This window comes from Mesitornis unicolor, unplaced genomic scaffold (genome assembly GCF_000695765.1).
Source record: "Mesitornis unicolor isolate BGI_N332 unplaced genomic scaffold, ASM69576v1 scaffold23529, whole genome shotgun sequence".
Lineage (NCBI taxonomy): Eukaryota > Metazoa > Chordata > Aves > Mesitornithiformes > Mesitornithidae > Mesitornis > Mesitornis unicolor.
Window position 1 is genome coordinate 2,490 of NW_010205528.1, and position 22,750 is coordinate 25,239.

General features: G+C 40.5%; 2 protein-coding genes across 2 annotated transcripts; one reads left to right on the forward strand and one right to left on the reverse strand.

The window, feature by feature from the left end:
- The first annotated feature begins 1,177 nt into the window (after window positions 1-1,177).
- On the forward strand, window positions 1,178-8,607 carry IFNGR2 (interferon gamma receptor 2 (interferon gamma transducer 1)). The gene is made up of 6 exons (XM_010191457.1): window positions 1,178-1,296; window positions 1,747-1,922; window positions 2,875-3,023; window positions 4,348-4,501; window positions 5,826-5,983; window positions 8,476-8,607. The coding sequence occupies exons 1-6, from the start codon at window positions 1,205-1,207 to the stop codon at window positions 8,605-8,607; spliced, it is 861 nt and encodes a 286-aa protein (XP_010189759.1). The 5' UTR covers window positions 1,178-1,204.
- A 3,384-nt stretch (window positions 8,608-11,991) lies between these two features.
- Window positions 11,992-18,390, reverse strand: TMEM50B (transmembrane protein 50B). The gene is made up of 6 exons (XM_010191458.1): window positions 18,216-18,390; window positions 17,526-17,638; window positions 16,411-16,478; window positions 15,253-15,345; window positions 14,992-15,049; window positions 11,992-12,464 (listed from the first exon to the last, which is right to left on the reverse strand). The coding sequence occupies exons 1-6, from the start codon at window positions 18,312-18,314 to the stop codon at window positions 12,419-12,421; spliced, it is 477 nt and encodes a 158-aa protein (XP_010189760.1). The 5' UTR covers window positions 18,315-18,390; the 3' UTR covers window positions 11,992-12,418.
- Window positions 18,391-22,750: the final 4,360 nt, after the last annotated feature.

A 22,750-nucleotide genomic window follows, 5' to 3' on the forward strand; every position in this document is an offset into this window, starting at 1 on the left:
GACGTCCCGAGAGCCCTTCCTGCCTGAGTGACTGCTGTGCTGTGGTTAAAACTGTGAGGCTTTTCTGGTTTTAAAGACACTTAATAACGGTGTTTTCCTGTCCTCCTCACCTCAGCCTACTTGCAGTAATCTTGGTCTCTTTCTTTTGGCTGTCCCAATTCCTTGCCGTTTGGCTCCTCCTCCTTTCAGTGTTTTTTGGTTCTCCAGCCTGCTGTGTTGCCATGTTTGCCAGCTGCTCCCCCACTTCTCATCTGGCTTTCTTTACTTTACTTACTCATCCTGATTTCCCCAGCCCTTGCTTTTCTGCCTTTTGCTTGGCTGCCTTTTCTCCCTCCCCTCCTCCACTTGATTTTATTACCCCTCCACCCCGAGCTCGGTGCCTCCAGTCCCAAAAGACGTCTTCCTCCTCCACCCTGCTTGGGCCAGCAAGGAAGTGGTTCTTCTCCTGTGCTAGGGATATAACTCTTTGCTCCCCGCGCCTGTGTTGCTCGCCTCCTGACAAGCTGCTCGGGAGAGCTTGCAGTCTTTGTTCACCCCCAGGAGGTTATGACCTGACCGAATTTGGGTGGACGTTCCTACTAGCAGAAGGCACGCCTCTAATGGGGTTTTCTGTCCTTTTCTACGTTGTGAAATTGGCTTCAAAACTGACAAAGCTTCAGGCTGGCAAGTGAAAGGGTGCAGTGTGTGTTTGGGAATGTTTAAGAAGACTTTTTCACCTGTTTCCTGGAAAGTTTTAGTGAGGTGACCCTGGTGTTTTCAAACAAGTTAGCAGGAGGCAGATGGTCAGGAAAAATACATATTTGAGTTGTTAGCACAGTAAAATGTGAGACTCAGACAATTGAAATAGATGACAAGTGGCTGTGGACCTTAATTTATAGTGTCACAGGGGAGCTGGGTGGGGGTTTTTGTTTTGTGCTGGGCTCTGTACTTTCAGTGCTGTGTTCTGTATGGAATAAAGAAAAGCAGCAAGTTGCAATTCAGTGCTTTGTGGATTGCAGCGACTTAAATGTATGGCTACTAATGCACCAAAAATGGAATGAAAATGAGGAACGGTTTTGCTTGCAAAGCAGCGAAAATGTAATATATAGTGATGGAATTTGGAGACCAGAAGTTAGTTACTGTGTACTTGCATGTTTCAATACTTGTTTTTATTCCTCTTGTTACTTTAGAATCTTCTCCCCATTTACCGGCACCAAAAGATGTGATGGTTCATTCCTATAACTTTCGTAGTTTGCTGAGGTGGTCTCCTGTTGAAGTGGATAGAAGCTTGGTGTTATACACAGTCCATTATAAAACGTAAGTAAATAGTTGTAAAAACAGCCACACTGATTTTGCTGTAATCCAGTACCACAATTGGTTTAAAAATAAGAAGCATAAAAATTAAGGAGTTGTTTATTATAGGTGCTTTTATGTATATCTGACAGCAGCCTCTGAAGACTGACAATCTTTTAGCCTGTGATATATTCACTAAACGGAGAAAAGATTGAAGACCTGACAAGCACCCAGAGCTGTTGCATAATTTCCTCTACTATTTTAGCCTTACCAAATTATCTTTCACTAATTTTTATTTGTCCCTCATACTGAGGAGATGCAGGTGCCGAAATGGCCGTGGAGTAAAGCCACGTGAAAGCGGTAGTTTTGTAACACATTCTTCTGTTACACAAATTGCCTAGGTGGGAGGGATTGTATTTGAGGGAGTTGCACTGTTCTGCTGATGCTTTATTTGTCTCACGTTTTGCATTGCAGAGGAGGCTTTAACAAGTGGGATGAGATGAACTGCACCCGTATCACCCAGACCCAGTGCAGCTTCCCCTCGTCGCTGAGGGAGCCGCGCTGGACGGTTGTTTTGCGCGTGCGGGCTGAGCTGGGGCAAGTGACTTCTGACTGGGTGGAAACGGATCCATTCGTGGCAGAGAGAAGCAGTACGTGCTCTTTGTGATTTCAGAGAACACACAACAAGGCATTTGCAGTTGGTACAGCAACAGGAAGTAGAAAAACCTCTGAAATTTCCCTACCAATGCAAAGATCACGGGGGCAAATTTTTCTCTAAGGTGGCAGTGGACAGAGCAGGTTCTGCTGGGTTTTTTGAGGTACAATAAGCAATGATTGCTTGCAAGGGTTGATTTTTACTGTTAATAGTTACCCCTCTGTAGTATGCAAGCAGCTGTTAGCTACTCTAATATTTGCATGAGTGGGTTTTTTGGGATTCTGGAACGCTTTACAAATGCTATAAGCTTAACTGGTGAAAGAAGTTAAGATACAAAAGATAAATGACTAATGACCATATGTGACCTGTGATCACACAAGTCTTTTGTATTAGGACTGACAGGACTTTATATTTTACGTGACTTAGACCTCAGAGTACTTCACAAAAGGAAGTCATCATCTTTACCCTGTAGGACGGATGAAGCCATCAGAGCAAGGAAGGGGAAGCTAGTTATTCCCCTTGCAATCTATTGTCCCAACCTGTGTCTGTTAGTGAACATGGAATACTTGGCAGGCTATATGAAGAAAAAAAAAGAACTAAATTGTATTACCCTTAGCTGCATTCAGATACAGTCTAGTGAATAGTTACTGAATTTCCAGGGAAAGTTAACATGAAAATTTTGAGTTTTTTTTTTTTAATTATCTAATTTCACTTATTCTTTCAAGTCTTTTTCCTTAGATTTGTAATAAAGTAGTTATCTTAAATGCATTTAAGTAGATGAGAGAATCTCATTGTGTTCCCTTTCTTGAGAACAAGCTGTTGATATTTAGTGTTTGCTGAGCTTGATATTTCTGTGTTCGCTGAAAGTATCTAACAAAAGCTGGAGACATTATGATGAGCTGTTCTGCATTCCAGAGGTTCACTGCTCTTTCTGTATTTATTTTCAGCTACTGTTGGGCCCCCTAAAGTGAACAGTGTGACTGAAAGCTCTGACTCGCTTCTTGTTAGTGTCACCCCCCCTTTTGAACCTGAAGCAGGTTATTCTTTTCAGTATCATGTGTCCTACTGGGAGAATGCAACAAGTACTACTGAAAGAGTAAGAATTCTCTCTTAATTGATTTTGTTCTTTATGCCTTTGTGACTAAGAGATGAGTCAGTGTCTTTTGGCAAAACAGCAGACATGGGGGAAGAAAATGAACGTAATTTTTTTCTCTAGTACTGAAGGGTCATCATTTGGTGTCTTGAAAAAACATTCATTTGGTCTTGGCACAAGTACTGTATTATGAAACTTTCAAAAACATATTTTTTTTCCTCCATGTGAAATGAATGTTAAATCAAATTGCAGATCAAGGGAGAGAATCCACAAAGTGTCAAAGGTGGCTTTAAAATGGCATTTAGGTTCCCACGTTTGCTTAGGCAGTTTGGAAAACTCTGAAATATCTTTCCTCCTTTCCTGTTTGTGCTGGCAGCTCCAGTACCAGCCTGCTCTGGCCTGATGTCACCAGAGAAAGACAAAGTTACTCAAAACATGCTGTGCACAGCTGGGATGAGCTGTCCCTGCTTGTTTGGAGACTTAGAGGTGTGGGTCTCATTGCGCATTTATGCTGCTGCCTGGGGCCATGGTACTTGTGTTCTTGACAGGCCAGCGTTGCAGGGGAGGGATTAAGCTAAACTTAAAAAAAAAAAGGCTTTTTTAAAAAAGGAGAAGAATAAAAAAAAGTCATTCTCAAGTCAAACACTTAAAAAACAGAAGCTGAATTTTTTAAAAAAAAAACCCTTTTGTTTCAAAGACTTTGCTAAATCTGCAATGCCTCCATTTCCTTCCTCTCTTGCACCAGTGTGTATTTTTCTGACACATAAAATACCTTCATTTTTGAGATTCAAACAAGAAGTCACTCTTGGATGCTTCTGTAGGCTTCACCGGGGCTGTTATCCTAGCCCTTTACTGGTTAAAAATTCCCAAAAGAGTGCTGGCCTTGTGGAGACTCCAGAGGTTTTGCACTGCTCATCAGCTGCTTTCCTCTTCAGTAGAAGGAGCTGAGGTGGTGGAAGCTCCTCACTGAACTCCACTTCCGTCAGCCTTCTCTGATGGTGCAGGTACTTCTCCTGGCTTGCTTTTCTCTCCCCCTTCCTATATTGCGCTCACTGCTTGAGCTCTTACGGAAACTGCATCAAAACGCCCTTTTCGATGGTTTTAAATGGTCAGGCTTAATTGAATTTAAAAATAATGACATTTCACATGCATCCAAGTAGGGAAGTTGAAATATATTTCACTGCTGCTTTTGTTTGGGAAAGCTGAATGATGAAAAATAAAATCTATGCTTTTTTAATGCGAAACTTAAATATGGGGAAGGGGATTTGTGATGAAGACAGGTCTGTATTTACAGTAACATCTATGTATTTTTTTGTCTTTTAAACAGAAGATACAAACGAGAAATACACTATTCAAAATCAGCCACCTAAAGGAATTGACACTTTATTGTTTTACAATTCAAGCAGAATTGGAGACACATTCAGATCACTGGTTACTTGGACTACAAAGTGCCCCGGAGTGTCACAGAACTACAATCAGTGGTAGAAATCCGATTTTGTTACTTTTTTGTGTATAATGGGATGAGTGTAGAACACGAGACTTAGATCGTGTAACTGGTCAGTTACACACCCCTATTTGTCAGGAGTGCTAAGAGAGCACCACCAGTTGTCATTAATGGCAAAATAACAGACTTTTTCAGTCAGTTGTTGAGGGTCTGTGTTGCACTCTTCCCCTCTCTCCTTTTCCTTCATAAGAAATACTTCTATGGGTGTTACTTTCTAGAAATATGCAAAGAAAGAAAATACAAAGATGTGGTCTTCAGAGGAAGTCATTGAAGGAGGAGCTAGTGTTACCCCTCAGCCATGCCTTCTGCTGGACAGGAACGTCCCTTTCCTCTTTGACCTGCTTCCTTCTCTGATATTTCAAGCACCATGTTTTTGTACGAGATAAGAGAGGGTGAGGGGAGGAGAGGGCATGGACAAGATAACAGAGGTTGTCCCTCTCCTGAATCTCTCTGTCTGACCACCAACACACAGGCACAACCGATCTTTAGCATGCTTTAAACACCCTGGAAGATGTGTAGACAAAACCTGCTTATGCAGTTCGAGGCCCCACAGGAACTGACCTCCTGGGTAGTATCGGCCTTGTTAAAATCATAGGATCATTAAGGCTGGAAAAGACCTCTAAGATCATCAACCTAGCACCACCATGCCCACTAAACCATGTCCTGAAGTGCCACATCTACACATTTATTGAACACCTCCAGGGATGGTGACTACACCACTTTTCTGGGCAGCCTGTTCCAGTGTTTGACCACTCTTTCAGTAAAGAAGTCTTTCCTAATATCCAGTCTAAACCTTCCCTGGTGCAACTTGAGGCCATCTCCTCTCATCCTGTCACTAGATGAATACTTGACCACAAGCTGCTGAGCTGTGGAGTCTGTGATGCTCTCTTTGCTGAAGGGAGATGTGTCTTCTGAAAGAGCAGCCCCGGCATTACCAGCCCTTGCTCACAGCTCGAGGGTGGAAGGACAGGTTGTGTTCCTCACCTGCCCTGTGCCTGCCAGCAGCCACTCCTCCAGCACTGCATTTGCCCTCGTTGCGTGTCAAGTAGAAGCTCGCCTTGGGCCACGTGATGAAGGGGAAGGAGCTCCTGGGAGCTGCTGACTTCCAGAGGGAACCTCAAAACAAGCTACTTCTGAACACAGGGCTTTAGACAGCATCTATAGTAGGGTTGTGATCGTAGCCTTAGAAATCATACCTTGATTACCAAGTATAGTAAATTTCAGCTTGTTGTGTATCATTTTACATTTGATGATGTATAAATATGAACCTACCATATGTGTGTTTGTTTCTTCTTTTTCAGAGGCAACCAGAGCTGGATATATTATACTAATATTTGTGTTGGTGTTACTCTTTGGAATTCTCTTAACAGTTGGCTTGCTTTTTCTGTGGAAACACCACTTAAATACACTTAAATATTGGTCTCGGCCGCCTTTAGAAATCCCATCCCACTTTGAAGAGGTATGTGTAGACATTTTCTATTTCTGCATAGACAAAGACAGTGATGATCCTGAACATGAATATGATGATCAGTTAATATGAACAAAGCTAGCTGTGGTATAACAGAAATAGGTAAAAATAATTGTTGACTTAGTTAAACGGTTACTTTTCTCAGCTCTGATCTCCCACTTTATTCCTCTTGCATTCAACTGAATTATTTTTTCCTCTGTGTGAAGATACAAATGCTGCTATAATCCTGTTATAAAACTGGAGTGTGATTCTGTTCCTTGACTACCCCTTGTCCTCCCCTTTCCTTGCTTATTGAAGCCGTCAGCCCTGAAACAGTTGCTCACCTGAAGCAAAAAGCTTTTGTGTGCTGCAGAAGAACATGTACTTGGGACCTGGGTCTCTGATTAGAGATCAAATGTGGAAAAGCAAACACTGATTGTGTTCGAGGACTGACTTCAAGACTAAGGGCTCCCTAGGGGAATGTTCTTGGGTTTTTTTCCTTCCTGTAGTTGTAGCAATACGCAGATGAAAAGGTCATCCTGGGACTTTTCTCTCCTTGTAGCCCACGCATTTCTGTACTAAATGATACTGTTTCAGTCCTGTTCATCTTCCTCTTTTTAGTATTTAAACAGGAAGTAGTCTTGCAAGTGAAGTTCTTGCTTTGAAAGTTGGTGTTCAGCATTACATTCCATATTTTTAAAAGCTTGTATCTGTTTGCAGTTCTTCGAGGTGTATTTCTTTGTACATATCCGTGTGTTAGAGTAGCCCATTGTACTAGGGTAGTTCTGTGATTGTGGAGCTGTCTTTCCAGGTTTTTCTATGGGTGAATGAATCCAGATTTTGTGCAGAGTCCCGAGTACATAATTTTCTTAGTGCTACCTCAGCTCCCGTTTCCAGGGGGCTCACTGGAGACACTGAGCTGCATCACGTGTCAAGTGAAGTATATCTCACATAGGGAAAAAAAATCCTTGTGCAATGTGCTAAAAGAGTGCAGCGTTTCATGCAAAGGACTTGCAAGAATAGGGTCTATCATCACGTGTTCTGGAGTAGTTGTATTAATCTGGAAAACATGCAGCATAAGTAAATACTCCTGAACAATGGTGAGCCTGGTTTTGGGCAGAACACTGATAAGAAATAAAGGAAAAATGCTGCATACACAGGATTTTTAAAATGTGTATTTCTAAAAGATCAACCAGCCTGAGGCTTCTCTTAAAACACTCCATGAGTATAGAATACTGATTGTTTTAAGGCAGTTTCGCATGTCTTCTCTTTGATTTTCGGAAGAATGACATGCTTCCTTTTACAGCAGGATCTCAGCTTTCATGAGTGTCAGGGAACAGTTCTACCACAGAAATGCCTTCACATAGCAAAGCCAAACTGAAGTTCCTTTCTATTCTGAATTTGCTAAAGTGGATGTATTTGAGGTCCCCGTATGAGACATTTGTTTTTCATATACCTGAAAAAAAGAATCCTGTTGCTCATTAGCCTTGCTATGCTTACAGAGAAAGCAGTGTCTTCATTGAAACTAAGGTTAATTTTGTCCCACAGCAGACATGACTTGAGCTACGGTCCCATCTCAGCCAGACTATGACACTTCCTACAGTACAGAACAAGCTTTTGAGTAAAACTTGAGCTATGTCAGTCTTTTAACAATGTGAAGGTGTCTATATTCCAGGCATTTTTAATTATTTTTTTTTAAATCATGGAAAAGGTGTTCAATGGCAGAGTAGTTGTTTTTTTTCTTTTTGGTTTTCTGGTTCAGTACATGAAGTGGTAGATGGCTCCAATTCTCCATGAAACACAAAATCAGCTTATAGTGGTAAGGAGAGTATATAGGGGTGGCAGGAGGAACAGACAGCACTTTCTCTGGGCTACATTTTTTCCTAATGCTCCTTTCTTTGATTATGCTTTCATTGTAAAGTTGATGACTTAATTTTTGAAGAAGGGGGAGCAGAGGAGAAGTCAAAGCAAAAACTAAGTACACAGAAGACCACCACTAGAGATTTCTGGTAGCACTAAAAGGTGCAGATTTGGCTTGCTCAACACTGAAGGAACCAGATTCTTAGATCTCATTTGCTCTATCAGCGCTTCAGACAAGCTGCCAGTTGCTAATTCCTGCAGTTGGAGGATAAGTCCCCAGCAGTGTAATAAAGAAGTGTTTTCTTGTGTGGTTTGTTCTTAACCAGTAGGAATTTGCGTGAACTGACATGAAAACAGTATTTCCCAAAATCTATTTAAAAAAATACGATTGTTTTAACTCATTTAAATGGATGTTTACTTTTCTTTCCCCCACAGAAATAAGGTAGCTTTGAAGGTATTTTTAACTCTCTCCTTGTTCAATGTAGTTTCAGCAAACAGAATATACATTTAGCAGCTCTTGCTGTGAATTCTGGTCTGAAGCAACATGGCTATAGGTCGTGGTACCTGCTCTGTATCTGCAATTTCTAATAAATACACCACTTCTGTGGATAGATATCTAAAATGTTGTTTCTGGCTTCCTCCAGTATTTGAAAGACCCAAGCACGCCCGCTTTAGAGGTGCTGGACGATTATGCCGAGGACGATCCCCACGATTCCCTATCGGTTGTATTTGGTGAAGCAGGAAGCCAAGCCGGTGGCAGCAGTTTGGACGGTTGAGCTCCTTCAGACAGCATCTCCAGGGAAAGTGAAGTAACTTAAGCAGCACCTCAGTGCAAGTGCCTGTACCACGTCTTTGCAGAGGCTTCTACCCAGGAGCAGGGCCGTGTGGCTGCTGGCAGGACAGACAATGCACGCTGGACGAGTCCTGAGTGAGACGCTGCTTCCTGACAATACTGTGGACCCTGAGCCTTTGTTTAAGCGGCTTCTGCTGTGCTACAGCAGCAACTGTGTTCTGCCAAAGAGACTTAACAAGTGGAATGGGAAAGGAAAATGAACACTAAATTGCCTTAAGAAAGACAGATGGTTATAAAACAATTATATTAACATCATCATATTTCCCACCCCAAATTGGAATAAAGCTTTGAGAAATAATGGCACTTTATGGTAGGATGTAGGACAGCCTGGAATTTTTCAGTGAGTGAATAACTTTTATAATGGCTTTTGTTTTGTTGCCTTATTTGTGAAGTCTGCCTTAACACTCAGTGCATGTTATATCCACCCCAGTATGCTTTTCAGAATCATTTAAAGTGCATACAGTCTTGTGTGCCAGCTTCTTCCCTCAAGGTAAAAATGGCAGTCTAAAAAAAGAAATGTTATAGTACTTCACTCTTCTCAACATGAACCAGTGCAAAGAACTGCTCCAAGAAAGGCCTCTTCATATCTGTCTCCTAACACACTCATGAGAAGCATTAATCTTCTGCTCCTGCAGTGAGACGGTTGTTCTTCACAGCAAAACAAACTTTATAATAATTTTGCTCAAAATTTCTATAACATGTATTAGTAATTATCAGACACTAAAATCTCTTGTGGACCATCGGATCAGTCCTGCAAATGAAAAGTTGACTGAGGGCCATGTTTTGAGTCCCTTAAACTGGAAGGGACAACTATAAGTTAAGCCTCACATCACAATCCTGTGGGATCTGGAAGGTGTCTAATAAAGCACAAAGACCCAATGAACCACTTCTGTACTAAAATGATTGTTCTTTATTTGTTTGACTTTTTTTTTCCTGGATTCAATACAAGTTGTTTTTTTTGTTTTTTTTTTTTAAAAAGAGATATGCTTGTTTATTTGTAAATGATGTGTTCAAGTTACTTAGGTCTGTTAATGAACCTGGTCACTGTCAGAGCTGCAGGTTATCTCCCTGAGGTAATGCTGTGCCACCCCTTCCAGGAATAAACATGACTAGCATGAAAAAACAGTTAACTTTTTTTCTTTCAAGAGGTTGTTTACTTGTAGAACTAATCACTTGCCATTAGGCAACTTGCCAAGACAACATAGTTATCTGAAGACATAGCCATACTTTCCAAGTCTGGTAAGGATTTTCAAGTCAGCCACAAGCTTTATAATACCTGCTTTTAAGTTTATCTATGTTTTTTTTATATACTGTGCTGTAAACAAATGAAGAACCACAGGCTCACATGTGCATAATAGAATGCATAATAGAGAACATAAATAAGGCAATTAAAACATCTGTAAATATTTAGCAATACAGCATACAACTTGAGCCCTGCCTTGAATGAGCCCTGCACTCGACTTCTGTTAGAGAGAGTTGTTAATGAGTATTTTTACAGTTACACAAGTAGGCCAAAATTAAAAAGCCTTTGTTAGGAGTAACTCGAGGGTTACCTTCACAACTGTCAACGGTGGCAAGCCCAGGTGTTACATAAAATGAGCCATCCCTGTACCCCTCGGCTTGTGCTGGAACTACCTGTGGTGTAAAAGTGGACCTCGGGATATTCTGAATTAAGCCTGCATGGTTCCTACACTACGCCTGTTTTCAGCTTAGGATACCAGAAAAGACACCTGCTCAAAGTTGTCTCTTTTCTCCTCATAGCAGCTGTATAGAGAGCATGACCAGCTCAGTTCTCTAAATGCAGAAGGGACGGTCAAGAAATAACTGCAAGAAAGCAAACTTCTGGTAGAAAATGCAGGTAGCCTCAAAGAGAAGCTCTTGCCCTGCTCTTAAGACATCTAGGTTTTTAATTTGCATTCACGCACACTCCAGGGTCAAACTCTTGGCTTGTGCTGCTGAAGTGCGATGTGAGATACTGTGAGTGATTGGCGATAGGCTACTCTTGTTTCTCACTTAGTAAAAAAGCCAACAAACAGGCCCAAGCTCCTAAGCAAGAAACAGACCTGAAAATAAAAACCTTGGTTTTACTTTTAGCTGGTGTAAGAAAGACTTGCTTAAAGGTCAGTGCTACTTGAGCTATTAAGTAGAGCCCTACTGTACAATTACCTTGTGAAGTTCGCTATTTTGAGAACAGAAGATAAAGTTTATTGCAGTTTTCTGAAATTACAACCAAACAGGCAACTTATGAACAAAGCTATCGTTAACACCAGTGAACGTATGGTAACTCACTGCAGGATGGTGAGAGCGGGATGAAGTTAGTCTAGCCAGTAGCACAATTTCAGCTGCAGTATTTGCTTCATATTCTGTCCACTGGAGAGATTCCCACAAGGGAGCAGTTAGATGACTAACAGTCTACAGTAACCATGCACAGAAGTTACATTCTGCAGTTTAATACCATTTGGTCAGCGATCTTGATGATACATGGAAAGTTAGAAAAGCTTTTAGACACAAGGTAGATCCAAACGCTTTAAAAACCACATAGAACTCGTAAGATAAGGAAGTCACCAACAGCAAGATGAATGTACAAGATCAGGCCAAAGCTATAAAACATCATTGTTCTCCCTTTCTCCAGCTAGAAAAAGACTGGATTTCAATAATGGAGGCATTCCCATAAAGTGTCCATGAAATTTAAGAGATAAATACATTTTAACTGGGGCAAATGGCAGTCCTAAAGCTGGCAATTATTTCAAGGTAAGATTGTTAGCAATAAATATATCTGCCATATCCCCGCTTGAAATGCTTGCCTTTTAAATTAAAAAAAAAAAAAAAAGTAATAGGTAGCAGGATAACTTGTTCATTTATCAGCAAAAAGCTTCCCCTGAAGAAAATGACTCTAGGGTAATTTTGAAGATCTTAGCCTGACTCTCATTTATTCTGTAGATTCCTTAAGTGTGACCAGCATCAGTCTGGAGGTTTTTTTTAATTTCTAGTATCAGTAAATACATTAAATACTAATTGGTATCTATTACACTGAGCAGCATGAAGTTAATTCTAAGGGCTGTGGTGCAACCAAATGTCATTTGTGCTACAGCAATCAGAAGTCAAGAACGGTTTGATTTGCCATGCAGAACCTGCTTAATATAGAGCCTTGTTTAAAAATTCATAACCTTTTACAAAAAAATAGCTACTTTATATTTTTCTGAACAGTTATACAAAATTCTTAAAATCAGCTCTTACCTCAGCATATAACAGCATTTACCCTGGTTACATACAGGCTTAGCTGGGTCACTTCCATGCGCTGCCTGCTCCTTCAGGTTCCACAGGCAGCCCTTGCTGACAGCCCTTGCACAACTGGCTCTAGCTCACCTGTGCAGAAAAGTCCTAACCCCTTTGACCAGGTACGGGCTTTGGTCACTAACAGTTCCACTGGAGTCTCTGACACATGTCAAGGTTTGGAAGATCAAGTCTTAGGAGTTGATGGAAACCCATGTATTTGGAGAAATAAGCCTGAAGATTTCAGAAATCAAGCCCGACATTCCCTTTTTAAGATATATACAGTCATATGTACATATTCACAAATCTGTCCTGTGAAAAGAGGGAGCTTATTACAGAAACTGTAATTTGTCTCAGTTCATACAATTTAGAAAGCAAAACAAGAACAAATAAATGTAAATATACCTACATACATAGTACAACATAGCAATTATGGAACAGACAATGCTATACGTGATCTCTCATCCCCATAGCTCTTCTGTTCTTCCAAACTTGTAGATCAGAGTACTAAAAGGGGGGGAAAAAAAAGTCAGGCCATAGATAAGATGGAAAAGGTAATTTTAGTAGTATCCTTATAACCTTAAACTATCTATGTTGCAAATCAACATCCCTTCAGTAACCTTAACTTCTATTCAAGTCACTATCTGGTGGTTGTACTACTATTTCATTTACTATGTATTGCCAAAACTATGAGACCCAGCTGAAGCAACTGCTCAAATTAAAAAACAGTCTCACAGTAAAAGCAGCTGCCCTTCTGAAGGAAAAAATTTGGTTATTTAAGTGATTCTAGGACCAATACACAGAGTTGCAGAGCAGCAAGTCTCACCCTGGCATCCAGCAATTAGCTGAATGCAACACATCATGCTAGGATAGAATCTAAGCAATTAATTTTTATGAGCAAATCAGAAAGAATATTGATCCGGTCATGGATAAGTGAGATCCAAATTGCAATTTGATTTCCAAAATTCCTTTTATAAGGTTGGATGCAGTTACACATTGTCATCAATCAAAAAAAGAAAAGCAGAGGGAACAAAACCCAGCATGATTTCCTTACTGTTCCTTATCTATTAAAATATTTTTGTCTTAGAGCACACAAACAAGCGGTAAAGAAGTGCAGTCACACTAAACCGTAAGAGAATGAAGAGGGAGGGAAATGAGAAATCCTGGCACTGAGAACAACAATCACAAGCGATGTTAAGTAAAACAAGCCAGACACCTGGGCCATTAACTAGAGACTGCCAATACAGTGTGTTGAACCGAGTGAAAAACAGGTGGAGTAACAACCAGGGCTGAAGCGCAAGTCCTGAAGGAGATGCATGGTTCAGGAAATATGGACATTATGGAACAACACTGATGGAAGAGAATCTGATTCAATCAGTACAGAAGTTTTGCATAAGGACATTGAGAATTCATTGGTGACTGACCCAGAGCTGGTCTAAGGAACGGAGCCTATGGCAATGGATGGGACTGCCTAATGTCCACGCTGGGATTAAAATCAAAGACTTTTTTTTTTTTTTTTTTAAAAAAAGGCTGTAATTTGTCTCATACTTTACACCTAGAAAACAAATACACCTAAAATATATCTACATAGAGTACAACAGAAAGTAAGAAAGCAGCTTCTGAAATAAGTTCATCAAACTACTGAAATAAGATTTCATGAATGGTAAAACTTTTCTCCAGTCTGCCTTCACTGGTATGGCATTTCAACCATGTGCAACATTACAGAAGAGATTTAGGAACTGCTATTTTTTGCAAGAACGTAACTGATTTTCCAAACAAGGAAGCACAGGAGAGCCAGTTGGTCTAGCTTACTGCAAAGCATTTGATATGGTACTAGAAGAAAACTGTTAGCACAGTAACTTAAGTGGGTAAGAACTTGCAAAAGAGGAGGTTATATGACTTTTTCAGAGACTGATCTCGGAACTTAAACTATTTAATGCTTTCATTGCCTTTTATTAATAAAATTCATGGATTGCAGAATGCATTACAGATATAAAAAAGAGTTATTACAGATAGTTCCAAAGTGTTATATGATATACTTCATGATACTAAGTGAAATAAAAGAAATTGGTTTAAGAATATTATTACAAAATGTACCATCATGCTCTTAGAAAAAAAGATTATGACTCTTCATAACTGCAAGCTCACCCAGTAGAATGTAGATGTATCAATTATCAGATAAACAAGCGATTGGTATGAAATAGGAAAAGAGCAATAGGATCTCCCACCTAATGCTGTTAGGATATATGCCAAGTTATTTGTAGTACAGAGGTGAAAGCATTATTGCCGCTATCTAAAGACACTGACAATATCTCACCCAGAATACTCTCTATCTCCTTGGTCACCCACGTTTTAGAGCTGTAAATTCAGTGAGACCAGAAAGAGCTGGGCTAACAGGAGCATGAAGGGAATCAACAGCCTCTCACAGGCTGAGAAGGAGAAAGCAAAACATTGTTTCTAAGCACAGGGGATAGAAAAAAAAGTAGCAGAGTACGGAAAAGAAGTTTTTAAAAAATAGTTTGATCAGTTTATTCAATCAATAATATCGCATCTGTTTTCCATACAATGTCATGTGAACATGAGGAAAAACTTCTTCACTGTGAGGGTGACAGAGCACTGGACCAGGCTGCCCAGAGAGGTTGTGGAGTCTCCTTCTCTGGAGACATTCAAAACCCGCCTGGATACGTTCCTGTGTGACCTGGTCTAGGTGATCCTGCTCTGGCAGGGGGTTGGACTGGATGATCTTTTGAGGTCCCTTCCAACTCCTAATATTTCGTGATTCTGTCAGTCTACTCAGTGACTACTCAAGTGGTTCCTTTGTCTTACACACCACCCTCCTCAAGTAAAGGTCAGGGCAGGTAATAAATTGAAATATGGAGGGTCTTTCATTGAGAGCAAACTCCACATTTAAGAAGGTCAAACCTAAAGTCAGCCTCCAGCTGTAAGAACTTATTTTCCAGGAGTATAAATGTGCATGGAAGCAGGTAAGTCAGATACCCCTTTGGAAAGAGGGAAATTTGTCCAGATAACTTACCTGAAAAATATCAACGCATTTTGGAAAAACACTGCTAATCCAGGGTAAACATTAGTGTCTGCAAAGTAAGTAACAAAGAAAATATTAAGTTCTTTTGTACTGGAAGGTGTATTTAAAACACTATGCACAGTATCATTCTCTGACTACAAAACTAGATGGTATGGCTGTGACAAAAACAGACCACACACTTCTCTTCTGGATGTTCTGCTTTTTGACTGACAGCAAAAGTATTTTTCTATATGTGAAAATAAACAAACTTACTCTGTGTAACATACGCTCCAAAAAGAATCCACATTGAAGCAATAAGTGAACCAAACATCAGCATAAAGCCAATGAAGAGCCAGATACGAGCACCTGCAGGAAATATTAAAACCTCTGAGAACCATGTAGACTATTACCCATAGTGACAGACAACCCAAGCTGTTCCTCTATTATGATACAATGTTATCTTGCTGAAGGCACAAAGGGAAAGGGTTAAACCCTCTATCAAGGACAAGTCTTTGATATAACACATAGTAGCTGGATTGCCCATATTTTTGTGAGCAGACACAACTACCAGAAATTTCCCCTCACCTGTAGGGAACGCATATAACATCACTTAACACAACTTGGAGCGGACTAATGATGAGGTACTTTGCAAAAGCTATAGTGTTGTGAGGTAAAGATGGCATTCCAGTAGGGTACGTAAAACAAACACTTCCTGCATTTACTTTGGGAAGGTATTTTCAGATGGGCAACATCTACCACAGCCAGACATTACCTGCTGAAAAAGGGAGATGATGCCGTTGAAAATAATCAACCTGCTCACTCATGGGAAAGGAAAAATACTTCTATGCAAAGATTCTCTCAGACTGATTTATGACCGACACACAAAAAAGCATCATACGCTAGTTAAAAAAAAATAAATCAGTAAATCCTACCAGATTTCTGGCAAGGCACTCTACAAACCCCATGAAAACAGACACTGGGATCCACATGGGAAACAGTAAGGGAATTATGAACAAATGCAGAGAGAGGACAGCAGGTCCACAGACACCAAGCAGTAGGTGGCATACTGAGGAAGCAGAATGTTTGTGATAAGAATGTAGTATTTTAGAATGTAAGGAATGTCTGCTCCACAGCCTACTACATGGCAGAAATGTATTTCTCCCAGCAGCTATACAGGATTTGCAGAGGACAGTTGAGGTATTCAAGATATAAAGAAGCCAGATTTTTCTAAATTCACCTTTTCAACAAAGGCAGCACTTATCTTCAAGTGCTAATTTTGTAAAAACAGTAACTTCACAGAAGTTCTCTCCTACTCCTTAACTTCTGATTATTTGTTTAACTACCACTTTGGGGGAAAAAAAGCAACAAACAAACAAAAACCACCTAAATAATCAAACTTTCAACTCAATGTGATTTTTACGGTTAATTTACCTGTTCTTCCTAAACATCCATCACTGTAGCTGTCTCCTCTCACCTGTGCATTTGATACAGCATTTATCCTAGGAAGAAAAAAAGTGTATACATTTCAGATTATTGGAAATCAATTTGAAGTTATAAGTAAAAAAACAGCTTCTTTTAAGATGCAACAAATTCTGGGAAAATTACTTGGCAGCCTGTATAGTGTCTTACTATTACACATCCCTTAATGGAAGGATTCCAACTGAATTTCAAGCAAATCCTGTATTTGTTCATAAGTTTTACATAAACTGTTACTTTAACAGACCTGTAAGATGAAAGAATTGCCCATTTTAATGATTGAAATATTCTTGGTTGCTTTTCTGGCGGTTTAAGTTTTTAAAATATCTAAAGCCACTTCACAGGGATAATAACAGCCAGTAACAGTGCTCTCATGATTAGAGTACAAGTTGCTTTCCTTCACAATACCATAACTATTCGAGTGAGAAACACCCTGTAAGGAGTGACATTTTCTTAAAATGAGTTACACTGCTGAGAAAAAAAACCCAGAAACTTTAATATACCCAAGAAGGTCTTGCATCTCCAGATGCATCCTTTTTTCTCACCAATATTGTATGATTCAATAAAAGCCATTACTTCTCCTTCAAGTTTGCCACATTTACATCCTTATACCAACAGCTATAATACTACTACCTCCCCCTTTGAGGGACTTTTAGGCCAGAGACAGCTGTAAAAATTATTTTAAAATGGGAAAATGCAGCCAAGTGTTTAATATGAGGTAAGCAACTGAGCAGTATTACATGAATTTTGATCTAGGAATCTAAACACTTATTATGGAAAGCCACTTGCACAAAGGAAGGTTTGCTTTCTTACATTCAAAGTTCATAAGAAAAGCAATTTACCCTGAACAGATCGGAGGGACAGACAGAATGATGAATAAACAGACTATGATCAGAAACAAAGGCTGCAGGTAGAAGAAAAAGGCCTTTACCTTGCCATGTAAAAAGATACAAGATTACTCGTAATTTATAACCAAGTGATTCCGTTTTATCATATACCATAGTCTCCAGTAAAAACTGTGTTTAAGAGCTCATGTTTATTTTATAAGAACTCCCTTTGTGTACACTTACATGAAAAATGCTAGTGTTGAGAACACCCCACAGGTATGGAATGCGTGGTTCATTTGTTCTGGCTTGGGGTAAACCACGGCAGCATCTATCATTATCCACCAACCTGTGAAAAACTGGAAATAAAACAGACCAGCATTATGAGGCTGGAAGGGTACAGAGACAGGCAGACAAAACCGGGCAAATATTCATGCTTACCAATGATTTAGTTGTCTTCTGACAAGTAAAAACTATTCTAGAAAGTTATTAGCTTTAAGTCAGACTCAATCTGCTTGATACGCAAATGCTAATGTTTTCAGAGGAGCATTTGGGAATCGGCTACATTTTCTATTCAAATTAAGTACTGGTGTATGGCCAAATTCCATGTACAGCTTTAAGACTAACAATCCAGATACTAAACATATTTGAGATACAAACTATGTATGACATAGTTATACCAAAAATCCACGAGAAATTTCCATCTGTTTTAAAGAACAGATAGCAGAACTGGTACATCATCATCAGTCAAAATGCAGGTCTATGGCTTGTCAAAAGACTGCCAAACAATTAAACTTTAAAGAAGTTAAAGAAATATACTGCATTAAGGTGCATTTGAAGAGCAAACCCTCACAAAACTGGAAACAGAACCATAGCTGTTTGTTGTACTTCTCAAGTTGTCACCACAGTTACGATTCACATCCTCTCAAAACTTACCAGAACACCTGCAACTATTGAAGCGATGGTATTTCTTCTTTCACTCCAGTCAATACACTCACATTCTGGCCACCGGAAGTTGTCTAGGAATCCTGCCATTTCCTCGAAGATTAGACTGCCCTTCTTATTTTGTACTTATACATGAATTCTTCCATCAACAACTGTGTCCCAAATACCTGAAACACCGCCAAAGACGCATTTAATACACAGCAGTAAAACCTTGAGATGTTTGACAACTGTCACGAGCAATCTGTATAATGTGGTTGGTGGGGTTTTTTTGTACAGAATTAAATATTCCATATACTCTGTGGAACCTATATTGAACTATATTTTAAAAAATAACTTACCTTGCAAACATAATTACAAAATAAAATCACCACATGACACAAAAACTTATGCATTACATATAAGTTACCATAACTGAAACAGAAAAGAAATTAAATAGAATGTACTGTGCTCAAATGTATGAAATATAAAAATAAAAGCAAGCAAAAAAGCAGGAGCAAAACCCCAAATATTTCAATCTAAGTTTCATCTTCAAATCATAATCCTCTCTCTGGCATTAGCTGTTAAAAAAGACACATACAACAGGGCTTCATATGCAGACCAGAACTTGGTCTTTGAGTCAGGCCAAGGAATCTTGCATAAGATACACATATTTCCTATCTACAAATAAGACAGGTAATATAGTGCCTTTCTAACACAGAGAAAAAGGGATCAACTCAGTGAATCAATTAATACCAAGGGTGAAGAATGTCTGCTTCACAGAGACAGGATCACACAAAACTTAAAATACAGGAAGAGGAAAGCAACGTTAATTAGTGCTACAAAGTGACCTCTAAAACAACACAGTTCTCAAACAATTTGGTGAGACAGTAGCTATAAAAGACTCTGCACTACGTATCTACTCTCACACTGTAAGACAATTAGTGTATATAGTTTGAACAGCAGAAGTTAGGATATTTACCGTTTATTTATTTAGCAGTGACTCAGAGCCACTCTTAATACCATTCTATTTTGTTTCTGTATTGTCAGCTTCTGTATGTTCTCAACCTGCCACAAATAATTTCCAGACACTTGTTAAAAGCTAACAGCAGACAAATGTCCTTTGCAATTACATTACAGGAAAGACTAGTGTAGAACATTTTTCTGGTTAATAATGATAATTAGAAGTCTACACTAAGAAGTGAAATAAACAGTCTGCCTACTCTACAAACACAGGCCACCTCCTATGAATAAGACAAAAAAGTTCATCCTCCTGTATCTAGCTCCAGAAATCCATCCACGGTTATGTTGTTACATTAAAGCATGAAAATCAATCACTCAATTTCAAAATTATTTTACATTTGTACAGTATCTGGCCCCAATCAGGTATTTCTTTTTCTAGATTATGCTTTTACCTAGCAATTTTCAGATCCCTGTTCTCTCTACAACTCTCACACAAAATCGCTGCACTGTGCTATTACAGACTTATGACTGCTCCCACAGCCCTTCCTTCTTTTCCACTCTGAAATGGCTCCATCTGTACTTCTCTTGTTCCTCTTCACACCCTGAACGTGTCTTTTCCTCATCCTGCAGTAATCCCTCCCTTCCCCTCTCAGCTCCTTGCCCAGCCACGCTGGAACACAGCTCCTAGTTCCCATCGCTGACACCAAGACAGACTCTTCAAAGCTGTATTTTCCTTTGGGATTTTTCCCCATAGTGGATCATTTAAATAGCATTAACTTATCTAAATAAAGTCACCTCCTTCAAACACAATGTAAAGTTCTACTGCAATTCAGAAATCAGGCCAAGAAAAGCCACTGCAAAAAATTATTTCAGATATGTCAACAGCATAAGTTATTTTTCACCCTCTACTGGGATGCCACCCAGAGGGACCTCAACAGGCTGGAGAAACATGTCAACAAGAACCTCTTGAAGTTCAGCAAGGGGAAGTGCAAAGTCTTACACCTGGGAACAATCTCATGCACCAGTACGTGCTGGGAGCCACCCAGCTGGAAAGCAGCGTGGCAGAAGAGGACCTGGGGGTCCCGGTGGACACCAAGTTGAACATGAGCCAGCAATATGCCCTTGTAACAAAGAGGGTGAATGGTATCCTGGGCTGCATAAGGAAGACCATGGCTAACAGCCTGAGGGAGGTGATCCTTCCCCTCTACTCAGCATTGCTGAGGCCACACCTGGAGCACTGTGTCCACCTCTGGGCTCTCCAGTACATGGGAGACATGGACGTATCGGAGAGAGGGCAACAAAGGGCCATGAAGATGATGAGGGGACCAGAGCATCTCTCCTATGAGGAACAGCTGGGAAGGCTGGGACTGTTCAGCCTGGAGAAGAGAAGGCTCAGGGGGATCTCTCAATGGTCGTAAACACCTGAATGAAGGCCGCAAAGAGGACAGAGCCAGGCTCTTCCCAGTGGTGCCCAGTGACAGGACCAGAGGCAATGGGAACAAAGTGAAACACAGGAGGTTTTCTCTGAACATCAGGAAACATTTTTTCTCTGTGAGGCTGACCAAGCACTGGCATGGGTTGCCCAGGGAGGTTGTTGGAGTCTCTGTCCGTGGAGATATTCACAAGGCGTCTTGACATGGTCCCTGGCAACCTGCTCTAGGTGGTCCTGGTTGAGCAGGAGGGGTTGGAGTAGAGACACCCTACAGAGGTGTCTTCCAACCTCAACCCTTCTGTAACACTAACTGATGCCATTCAGATTTCTGCAAAGAAGCCTTTCATAGAGGTATTTCAAGAAAGCCCCGCTAAAAGTAAAAATAATCAAACATTTCTCTCACTACTGACATAGCTCCACATACAGATTTCACAGACATAAGACTATAAAGCAGCAATACATCATTTCTTTCAGCAATGCTGAATGCACCTATGTTCTGTGACCAATGTGTGGCTGTTCCTCTCTTCATGCAAGGACAACGCCATCTCTGATCAAATGCACACCTGACTGAGGATGGTAAAGCGTGAAAGGCACTACAGATAAGGGCTGTGGAGTTTCCCTAAAAAAGGACAGCAGGAAACAGACTGCAGGATGCCAGAACAATTCATCCAATCTGAAGTCCAAGCAACTACTTTCCTGTGCTCTCATTTAAAAGAGGAGCATAGTGCTGATCAGACTTACTGGAAGGACCCAGTACAGAGCCAACCCAAATGGAACAGATTGGCCACAGTCTCACAAATTGTTAAACAAACGCTTAGCTATAATACAATACTGCTTTTAATATGCTAGAGGGAAGGGATACACTGACATACTAGAGGGAAGGGATGCCATCCAGAGAGGCCCTGACAGGCTGGAGGAGTGGGCCCATGCAAACCTCACAAAGCTGAACAAGGCCAAGTACGAGGTCCTGTGCATGGGCTGGGACAATCCTCAATATCAATACAGCCTTGGAGATGAATGCAATGAGAGCAACCCTACGGAAGAAAAGAAACATGAGCTGGTAATGTGCGTTTGCAGCCCAAAGCCAATCGTATCCTGGGCTGCATAACAAGCAGCAGGTCGAGGGAGCGATTCTCCCCCTCTGCTCCACTCAGTGAGACCCCACCTGGAGCGCTGCGTCCAGCTCTGGGGTTCCCAGAACAAGACAAGACATGAACACGTTAAGAGTGAGTCCAGAGGAAGGCCACTAAGATGACCAGAGGGCTGGAGCACCTCTCCTATGAAGCAAGGCTGAGAGAGCTGGGGTTGTTCAGCCTGGAGAAGAGAAGGCTCTGGGGAGATGTTATAGAAGCCTTTCAATATATAAGAGGCGCTACTAAGACAGACTTTTTGCCAAGTCCTGTAGTAACAGGACAAGGGGCAACAGTTTTAAACTGAAAGAGGGTACGTTTAGATTGGACATTACAAGAAATTCTTTACTGTGAGGGTTGTGAGGCACTGGAACAAGTTATGCAGAGAAGGTATGGATGCCCCACCCCTGGAAGTGTTCAAGGCCAGGCTGGACAGGGCTTTGGGCAACCTGGTCTAGTGAGGGCTGGAATCAGATGATCTCTAAGGTCCCTTCCAACTCAAACCATTCTGTGATTTCATGACAATGTTCCGTATGAATGCAGTTCACAACACCCTTAGAAAAGAGAAAGAAAATAATAAGCTATATTTCAACTGCGAAAGATCAGTGACATTGTGAAGCTGAGTCTCCACTAAGACCACAATAGCTAGGCTAAAGTTTATCTTCATATGGATTAATATGGACACATACATAGGTCTGAGCCCAAACATATCCTCGTACACAGACAGAAAACTGTGATGAAGATGGAAGTTTTCAGCTGGACTTTCTTACCTGAATAAAGGTACAAAACTCAGTCTGTTGGTTTAAACTTTTACATCTACATACTTCACAGCAAGGAAACAGGTACAATCCCTTGCATTAGCTGTCCTTCAATGCCCTTCCTACAATCTGTCTCCACCCCTTTTCCAAGGGCAGACAGGTTCTCCCGCTGTTCTGGGGAGACATTTCTCACTCATGTCCAACAAAGAGACACAAGAACACTCGCAAGAACAAACTGGTGACTGAAGAACTAACAAGGACAGTTAT